Genomic DNA, 9,614 nt, shown 5'->3' with positions numbered 1-9,614 from the left:
TTCTTCCACGTTTCTTGGGTGGGACAGGACTGGGCTGGGCAGATTTGGGATGATTGGGGGTTCAAAGGGTGGGCTGAGTATCAACAGTGGAAGCTGGTTAAGAGTCACTGGGGCTTTAACTCTCCTCCCCTGATGACAAGCCGTCAATCTCATCCTGGTCTCCACCAATAGCCATCCAGAACGCTTTAGCAACCTGATTAAGGGTAATTCAATTGTTAGTTCAAAATTTAGATTGAAAAATGTTACCATTAGTGTTAATGAGAAATTATTAAAGGTATATCACCTTTTCTGCATGTACTTTCCTCTGTTCATGTGGCAACGAAGAGGCCTTGTCTACAAATAAAAAATAAAAAATAAAAAAATACTGAATATTAGAATATACTATACTATTTGTAAAAAACACAACCAGGGCTTCACTTAAATTTGTCAGTTCTAACTTTCAGTAAATTATTAATTATATCTTCATATAATAAAAAAAGAAAAAAAAAATTAAACAAGGACAAATTAAGTTGACTGACAGTGACAGTAAAAATACATTAAATAAAATTTATCTAAAAAGTTAAAAAAATATTAAGCAACACAACTTTTAACATTAATACTCATTTATACTGTAACAATATTTCACAATATTACTGTTTTTACTGTATTTTTGATCAAATAAATGCAACCTTGTGAACATTAGGGTCTTATCAAAGAAGTTATTAATGGTTTTTTTGTTGTTATTATTTTTTTCTTTTTTTTTTTTTTTATAGAGTGTTTTTAAATTTTCTACACATCTGCATCTCCAGATGTTAGATTAGCCAACTCTTGTATGTCAATATCAATCATGGGATCTGTGACAGATTAGCAAATATTTCATTAAACACTGAACTTTACTAGTACCTTCAAAAATTGCTTGGCCCATTACACTTTGTGATAATATCCTATTTTATCATATCATTAATTTACCTCCAAAATGAGTAAAAATATATTTCCCTTAAAAAAATTTAAAAAAGCACTTGCCGACTGCTGTATCTACTGCATTATTCTGGTTATTCTCTGCACTCTGCTTCTCAGTGCCTTCATCTGTACTGTTAGATGGGGAATGAGAAGACTAATAACGAGAAAAAAATAGTCTGTTACAAGGAGATGAGCTTAAGACTCTAAACTACTGTAAATAATGTTCATCTACATACTTTAAAGAGCAGCACAATTAGAAAAGGCTAACCAGTGTCTCTTGACTGGGTCGTGGGTTGTTGTGACGAGAGGCCACCAGGCTGCTCATTAGCCCAAATCCCTGACTGTGTTCTGAGAAGAATAAATGATCATTAAAGGGTAAGTTCATTAATATAGCTTAGAATGAAGCTGTGAATATGATTTGTTGTGGATGCCATTGTACATTTCGTATTAGGGCAGTACAATCTCACCATCTTTCATCTCAACACTGGACCACACATTGGCATTAAGGGCCTGAACGATTCTTTTTACTCCAGTGGACTCTGGGAAGTCATCTATGGGGTACACAAAATAAACAAAAGACTGTAAACAAAATGATTCATGTGCATAACTGCGACAAGACTTTGTTTTCTCTCTCACCATCTTCATCAGGTAGATCTTGAGGGTTGAGCTCTACTAATTCAAATGCGTGGGCCAGACACCACTGCTGGGCCTCCTGTTTGCTTACACCTGCAACAGCATATTTACACCAAAATTTGCAAAAAAAAAAAAAAAAAACTGCATGCATTGCACCCAAACCACTGAAAAAGTAGTACCAAACACACACTCACCACTGTCACACGCATGGTCACACACTAGGATCAGCACTTCTGGAGCCAAATCCTCCACTACTGATAACCAGGAGTTCACACTGTTTAGGCTGTCTTTCTAAAAATACAAAAAGAGTTGAATCAAGGCACAAACACTGAATGGTGAATTTGTAAAATGATCATAATTATCATAAACTCACAGTTTTGCTGTCAAAGTAAACGATGAACGCTTGCATAGACCGAGCAACCTCTATATTCATGTCGAATGGACTTGAAACAACACATAAGCTGACGTTTGCTGTGTAGTACTTGTTATTGATTGTCCATGGATACCAAGAGACTCTTTCTTCTGTTTTGGAAGCTTGAGGTAGTGATTCTAAGCCCAAGATCTCTGAAATAAAACACACAAAACTGTTAATGGCCAAGTGTGTATCTGATATCAATAAAAACAACCTCTAAACCATAATAGTGTGTGTTAATTGAATGTAGATAATGACTGCTGCTGGACACAAACAATCACTAGATATAAACAATTACTACTTTTTTTTATGCATGAGGATTAAAAATGGATGTACCAAATGTGTCAGGCTATATATTGCACACTTATTATGTATTGTATCCCTGCATCAAGGATATATGTAAAAATAACAGCACCATGATTCACATTTATTGTCCAGCTGGATCATGTTTTATCAATAATTTAAAATTGATGCGATCAGAAAAACAATATAAGAGACAAACGTGTAAAGAAAGCAGGTTAAGCACTATTACGAAACACTGCATGTTACATGAAATGAGCAAAAAGCCAGATTAAGATTTATAAAATGACAGTCTGGCAATCTCTATAATAAATATTGGTTTTATCGATGCACAATACAGTCATGCACAATATACTATATGCAGTTAAGAATTAAACCGTTATTCCGATCGACACATTTTGATGTGTAAATAGGAGACAGCACGATGAATGTTTCTTGTTGACAGCTAACGTTAGCATAGCAGCAAGGCTAACGAGTGTAGAATAGATTTCCCCCTTTTACTCACGTCTAATTAGCTCCTCTTCTTTAAAGCCGGGATCACAGCTTGTGACTAAGATACAAGGTAGGGTAGGTACTTCATCTGCTTGATCATCTGCCATTTTAAGCTTTTGGACACTTAAAAACAGCTCCTAACGTTAGCAACAGCTGTTAACCACCTCCAGCAAACCTTTCACCTGTAACCTCAACGTACTTCCGTGGCTGCGCGCGCGCCTGTGTTAGAATATCTAAAGTTTAAGAGTTTAGGCAAAACAGAAAATAGAAATAGCGCAAGTCAGTCAGTGATACACCCTGATTATCAATGAAATGGTAATAATAGCTAATAATACTGGGCTGACTGTGTTTACTGATGGAGACTGTACTGCCATAGGCGTCGTGTTGCCATAGTTACGGCCAGACCTTTGTTTAGAAAACATAAGACTTGGAAGAGAGAAAGTCCTATTAGAAAAAAAGCTTAAATGTTATCTGAATTATTTAGTAGAAAAAATGTCTGACATCCTTAAAAATAAGGATTAAGTTGGGCATATTTCAGTACAAGTAATGTGCTCAAGTACAAAATGATATAAAAGAAGGTTTGACAACAACTGTTGAAGTTTTAATTACTTTGTTAAATGTTGTACTATCAGTTACTTTGAAACTACTAGTTACATTATATAATTGAATATGATATAATTACTTTTGTAAAACTATATTATTGTGATTTTTAACAACTGTTGAAGTTTTAATTGGTGCAGGAAGATTTAAAGGGGTCATATAATGCGATTTCAAATTTTCCTTTCTCTTTGGAGTGTTACAAGCTCTTGGTGAATAAAGAAGATCTGTTGAGTTGCAAAGACTAAAGTCTCAAATCCAAAGAGATATTCCTAATAAAAGTTGAGACTCGTCCATGCCCCGCTGAAACGGCTCGTTCTAACACCCCCCCACATCTCTACGTCAGTATGTGGGAAGATTTGCTTAACACTGCCCAGATGTTCACGCAAAGAAAGAAGGCGTACCTTTTATTCTCGTTGTAGTATTGTTTTTGCTGCCACCGCCATGACACTGTGTGTTTCAATGTGAAAGTGAAACTACTTTGTTTGGCCTTCCGAAAGAGGACGATATCAGCGTCGTCATGCCTGGAGCTGATCCATGCTGGTCACTGAGGAAATACATCAACTTCACGCTGTGGATCGCCGGATCGGCTTTCAACATGGACGAACCGGAGTCCAGCCCGGGATCGTCACGTAGTTGGTTGAAGCATGAGTTAGGTTCGCTTCTTAGTATAATCCTCATGTTGTCATCCTCTTCTGATTAATGAAGGCGGCGGCGGCTCATTGTTGTTCTGCGTCTTCTGATTAATGACGGTGTTCTGACGGAACACCATACCCATCAGAATGGGATACCTTCGGTTAATGTGCATGCGCCGCAGTGAAATTGGTGGAATTGCACATGCGTTAAATTTAAACATCATTTCAGCATACCTTTTTACAAGCGGTAAGTGTTGGTGTATTATATCGCATATTATATACTATTTGTATTAAACCTGGGGGTATCAAAACAGCATACCCCTTTATAAACTGTATTTTTATTAAACCAGGAGCTATCAAAACAGCATACCCTTCACAAACACTGGTATGCTGTTTTGACAAAGTAGGCTAAATTGACAGACTCTGCTATAAAATTCAACTTCCGGTATGCTATTCTGACAAAGTATGCTACATCGACAGAACACCGGCCGCGGCTCACTCTAGACCGCGGCTCACTCTAGACCTCCGGCCTCTGCTCACTCAAGGCCGCGGTCTCTGACGCTGTTTCGTTGAGAAGCGAAACTACTTTTTTTTTGCCTTCCAAAAAGAAGACACGACTAGAATCATGATTTTATATCACGTTTATAATGGGCTGTTTACGTTTTTGTCGCTCTGGCCGGTCAAGGCATCACAATATGTTAATAGAGGCGTAACATTTCCATCACAAGCTTGATTTGCATCAGCCAATCACAATGCATTGGATAGCTGGCCAATCAGAGCACACCTCGCTTTTCAGACCGGTGAGCCTTGTAAAATCGACGCGTTTTCAGAAGGCAGGGCATAGTGGAGAAACAATAATGTACAGTATGTGGAAAATAATGTGTTTTTTTTAAACTTAAACTGCATAAACACATTTCATTACACCAAATACACAAAGTAATGTTCTTTTCAGAAGCATCATATGACCCCTTTAAGACAATTTAAAAAGAATCTTGTTCGACAGACTGTGCAAGAGAATGGGGAAGTTTTGGATATTCAAGATTTGGATGCAGCCGTCAGCAGGACAGAAAATAGAATAAGGGTAAGTTATATATAGCCAACTTTTTGACAAAACTGACTTGAATATTTTTGTATAGTTGAGGTCTGCATTACATAAATTATTTAATTTAGTGGGGAGTTAAAAAAACTGCTAAAATCATCTATCAATTTCTCTCTCTCTCTCTCCTCTCTCTTTTTTTTTTTTTTTTGTCTATCTCTCTCTCTCTCTCTATACAGTAATTAAAAGAATTTGAGGTCATCTAGCAGTGATTGGTTTGATTAGATTACAAATATGTGAAATGTGGAGCATGGAATGATGCTTGTAAACATTTGTTTCTTGATTCACAGAGGCATGCAGACGATTATTTGAAAACTATTAATAATCAGGTTTTGACTCTACCCTGTATTGAAGAGGCTGAAAAGAAGCCTGCCCCTGCCAAGCTTTTAAAATGTGGTTGAATGTTATTTAAAAGGAAACTCTGATACTGATTTATATGAAGCAATAAGCAAAATAATTTCCCTCAGAAAATCATCTCTTCAACATCAACAGGATTTCCATTAGAGTATGTAAAATCATATTAAATCTAAAGTATTTTCATAACATGTTTGTAGGCAGCCACCATATGAGACAATACCAAATACACATCCTCTGAGATGCCAGATTCCTGGTCCATCACCAGAGGAAAAGGTTTCCATCTTTACACTTTTTCATAACATTTGTTGAACATTTGTTTGGTCTGTCTTCTGCAGTCTATGGCTCTATCTCCCCAACAGCACAAGTCAGCATTTATCATACGTCTGCTGAATAACTCCTTTCACCCAAAGAACAAGGAGATTGTGCAACAAAATTATGGGATTCAGCTTCTTCACCTGCACAAGAGAGCCAGGGCCAGTGTGAGTTGCTGAAAGACACAGTATGCTTCTATTATTATTCAAGAAGGTAAATTAAAGGGACAGTTCACCCAAAAATTAAAATTCAGAACATCATTGACTCACCCTAATGTTGTTCCAAACTTGTATGACTTTATTACAAAAAAAGTTGCTGCAAAACACAAAGAAAATATTTTGAAGAAAGTTAGTAACCAAACAATTATATGAGACATTTCTCAAAATTATGATCCACAGTAGAAATAAAGTCATACAGGTTTGGAATGACATGAGGGTGAGTAAATAATGACAGAATTGTATTTTTGTGTGTGTGTGTGTGTGTGTGTGTGTGTGAACTGTCCCTTTAATACTATAGTGTACTTGTTTTATTTATAATTTTACACGTATGGCTGGATTAGATTCCAGCAGCTTTTATGATTAAGGCTTATTGATAGTGTTGATTATATGGTGTCCAGCTCTGACTGTTGCCTTAATGCCAGCATCTGTCACATGAACCTCATGAACAGAAATGATGTGACTGGCATGTAATAATAGATGACTCCAGTCACTTTGCTTTCAAACAGGAGATGTGGATTTGAAGGTCACCTGGTTTGGCAGTGACAGCTAAATCTGTCTGTTGGTAAACAAATTAATCTTTCTAAAGGTCACCATTTGTTTTGGTGCTCTGTTTCCCCCCTTCTGCTTTCCGCTGTGGCTCTTCCTCTATCTCCTGCATCCTCTGCCTGTCACTTGTGAGGAGGCTGTCATGTTGTTGAGAAGAAGGTAAGAGACTTGGCTGCCGAAAGCAGACAGACGCAGATTGCGGCACATCAGCATTCTTCAGAGGACGGTCACCGCCTGATTGCGGTTGTATGGGCTGCTGCTTTACAGCTGTCTCAGGACAGGCACTGGTACCTGTTCCTGCATGCCAATAAGACAGCCGTAGCTTACCCAACCGGCACTCGCTGGCACTCTGCCTGCTGTGTCTATACCTCTGTGCTGTCGGCTAGTTCTCCACTGAGTCTCTGAAGGAGCTCCCACTGTTTTTTTTCTTTTAAATGCCCCCTTGTACCACTTAAACAGCTGCTTGCCTCCAAACCACTCCAAACACCTGGACGGTGCTTGTGGTTTGTCAGGAAGCTCAGTGGTATGACAACAGACAGGCCAGAGAACATGAGGGGGAGAATCCAGAACAGCAGGATGAGGAGCGTACAGAAGGGCTCTGTCTGGCATGTGCCCACAACTTGACAAACTCGCAGTGTCCTCTCCATTATATGTTTTTCGGCACTGAGGAAATGACAAAATTGTTCTTTGATGCTGTTTTGTGTGCTATGATTAATGCATGTCCTACTCTTTGCATTTTTCTGCACCAAAAAAGTTCATCTTTTGATTTAGCCATCTTGCCTTTAATTGACTGTAAATTTTCTGTAGATAACATGTTTTTATTGGGCTTTTTGTCTTTTGAAGCGTCTTTGGGAGTGATTTTTAGTGCTTGTTTTTATCCAAATGATTGTAAAAATTAATGATGAATTATATTAGTCGCTATATGACTACCACGAAAATCCTAATCATTGCAATATATCCTTTTTATTGTGGAATCTGGAGCACGACTTTCTTTTGATTTATGAACTATTATATGATAATGCGGCGGTACAAGCATTTTAGGCATTGCTCTGATGGAATTTAATTCTAGAAGATTTCAAGCAGCTGTTCACTTGAGAGAAGGTGCGAGACAAATAAACCAAGCCGTGCTCAAAATATCCAGAAAGCATTGCCAGCATGTGATTGATTGCTTCAGGGAAGGGGGCTTATTGGCCAGTTTACAATGTCATTAACTGCCTGTATTTTAGCTCCAGCTTTATTTTAATGAATGCGGAAAATCTGTCGGTTGTAATCACACAACATCACCGTGCTCTCTCTCGCAAATGTGCACGCACTTGTGATTCGCTACAGCCAACGGAACTGAGAGAAAGAGAAACCATATTTCTTGACATCTACAAGCTGCCACCAGCCTGATTAATGGATAGTCGTCTCCCAGCCTTTTACAACAAAGTTTTGTTTGGAGGGAAAAATCAGATCGGTGACCCAAAGCTAATAGCATTCTCCACGAGCAAGTTATTGAGCAAAGTATGTTCCCTCTCTCTCTTCTTCTAGTATTGGGTGAATGGTGGCTTTCTTGGCCCAGTGAGACAGGGCCCTTTGTTCTGTCACTTTCAGTACCTCTGACCTTTGACCACAGAGCTATCATTTGGGGCTCAGTTATTCCTCCAGGTTTGTTGAACAATGTATTATTGCCTTTTTAAGAAATGCCAATTTCTTAGTTCAAGCTTAAAGGGATAGATCTCCAAAAAATTTTAATTTCATTTTCCGTTTTGATGAAAGTAAATGGTGACCATGTTTCTCTTTCACATCAAACATGAGTATGCTCATATTTAAATCACTCAAATGAGATTTCAATGCTAACGTAAATGTGTATTTAAAATTATGAATAAAAGTATAAAGTAAAATGAATGATGACATTTTAATTTCTGGGTCACGGAGCTCTTTAAAATAACTATAATAACTATTATAATAATTGTAATAACTGTTCCAACTTAGTTGAACCACAGTGGTTAGAAATGGTATATAGTGTACATTTATGTAATGAAAACATAACATTTGTTTGCCTTGGTTTTTCCAGGTTGGGACTCAAAGGGTGGTCACTGGCCCCACTTTGGGGAGTTTTACTGCAGCACTTGAAGGTCTGCCTAAACACCTACAACCCAAACCACCACCAGAATATAGAGACATGAATGCAGGTATAAACCTCTTCTAACAACTAATACAGTATTTCTTTGTACATATACACTACTGTTCAAGAGTTTTGAGTTTGTAAGATTTTTAAATGTTTTTGAAAGTCTCCTATGTTCACCAAGGCTGAATTTATTTGATCAAAAATACAGTAAAAGCAGTAACATTGTGAAATCTTATTACAATTTAAAAGAACTGTCTTCTATTTTAATATATTTTAATTATTTATTCCTGTAATGGCAATTTTCAGTAGCCCTTAATTAAATCTTCAGTGTCACATGATCCTTCAGAAATCATTCTTATAGGCTGATTTGATGCTCAAGAAAGATTTCTTATTATTTTAACTGTTAAAACAGTTGTACTGCTTAATATTTTTGTGGAAATTGACACATTTTCTTTGCGTGATTCTTTAGAAAGGAACCACGTTTAATTTAAATAGAATTCGTTTGCAACATTATGCTTCTTTGCTGAATAAATGTATTCATAAAAAAAAACCTTGCTGAACCCAAAATTTTTAAGCATGACAGTATATGCATATGTTTGCATAACTTCATTTGTTTGTTTGTGCCCTCTTTTTGTTTTCATGAATAATAAGCTGTTGTCACGAACCCTGAAAGATTCTGTGTACAAATGCTCTCTGCAATAAGACTTGTTTTGTTTTTTTCAGGGCTGCTACCCTCAGCAGCTGACCTCTCTTCAGTGCAAACCCCAGTACAGCCCAAAGCTGTCCATGTGCTCCAGAGAGAGTAAAAGACGGGTCAGTCTGTTTCCACAATGTCATTAAACACTTGCGGCCTACATATAAAGTAAAAAAGTCAATTGTATGTATCCAAAAAATCAGCTTTTTGTTGTGTATTTGATCCCAACAATAGTATGACGGGTCTTTTTTTTTTGTTACTAAAACAGTTTCC

At 37.3% G+C, this 9,614-nt stretch overlaps 2 protein-coding genes across 2 annotated transcripts; one reads left to right on the top strand and one right to left on the bottom strand.

Annotated features, from left to right (window-relative positions):
- Positions 1-3,147, bottom strand: LOC109097819 (alpha- and gamma-adaptin-binding protein p34-like). Its single transcript, XM_042775311.1, has 10 exons — positions 2,790-3,147; positions 1,946-2,136; positions 1,767-1,863; positions 1,576-1,665; positions 1,407-1,490; positions 1,208-1,287; positions 1,003-1,093; positions 773-833; positions 284-386; positions 1-193 (listed from the first exon to the last, which is right to left on the bottom strand). The coding sequence occupies exons 1-10, from the start codon at positions 2,881-2,883 to the stop codon at positions 116-118; spliced, it is 969 nt and encodes a 322-aa protein (XP_042631245.1). The 5' UTR covers positions 2,884-3,147; the 3' UTR covers positions 1-115.
- A 2,610-nt stretch (positions 3,148-5,757) lies between these two features.
- On the top strand, positions 5,758-9,453 carry LOC109097572 (IQ motif-containing protein H-like). The gene is made up of 3 exons (XM_042775821.1): positions 5,758-5,940; positions 8,594-8,711; positions 9,371-9,453. Exons 1-3 carry the CDS (start codon positions 5,800-5,802, stop codon positions 9,451-9,453), a joined length of 342 nt encoding a protein of 113 aa, XP_042631755.1. The 5' UTR covers positions 5,758-5,799.
- The last annotated feature ends 161 nt before the right edge of the window (positions 9,454-9,614 follow it).

The sequence above is a fragment of the Cyprinus carpio genome, chromosome A18 (assembly GCF_018340385.1).
Source record: "Cyprinus carpio isolate SPL01 chromosome A18, ASM1834038v1, whole genome shotgun sequence".
Taxonomy (NCBI): domain Eukaryota; kingdom Metazoa; phylum Chordata; class Actinopteri; order Cypriniformes; family Cyprinidae; genus Cyprinus; species Cyprinus carpio.
The sequence above is the reverse complement of the archived record's forward strand: the minus strand, read 5'-3'. Positions and strand labels throughout refer to the sequence as shown.

Excerpts from the sequence above, each read along its gene's own strand:
- LOC109097819 (XM_042775311.1), bottom strand. The coding sequence starts at position 2,883 with ATGGCAGATGATCAAGCAGATGAAGTACCTACCCTACCTTGTATCTTA. Across the intron at positions 1,864-1,945 it reads TTTACTTTGACAGCAAAACT|AAAGACAGCCTAAACAGTGT; the intron begins GTGAGTTTATGA and ends TTGTATTTTTAG. Across the intron at positions 194-283 it reads GGAAAGTACATGCAGAAAAG|GTTGCTAAAGCGTTCTGGAT; the intron begins GTGATATACCTT and ends ACCCTTAATCAG.
- LOC109097572 (XM_042775821.1), top strand. The coding sequence starts at position 5,800 with ATGGCTCTATCTCCCCAACAGCACAAGTCAGCATTTATCATACGTCTG. Across the intron at positions 5,941-8,593 it reads ACAAGAGAGCCAGGGCCAGT|GTTGGGACTCAAAGGGTGGT; the intron begins GTGAGTTGCTGA and ends TGGTTTTTCCAG. Across the intron at positions 8,712-9,370 it reads ATATAGAGACATGAATGCAG|GGCTGCTACCCTCAGCAGCT; the intron begins GTATAAACCTCT and ends TGTTTTTTTCAG.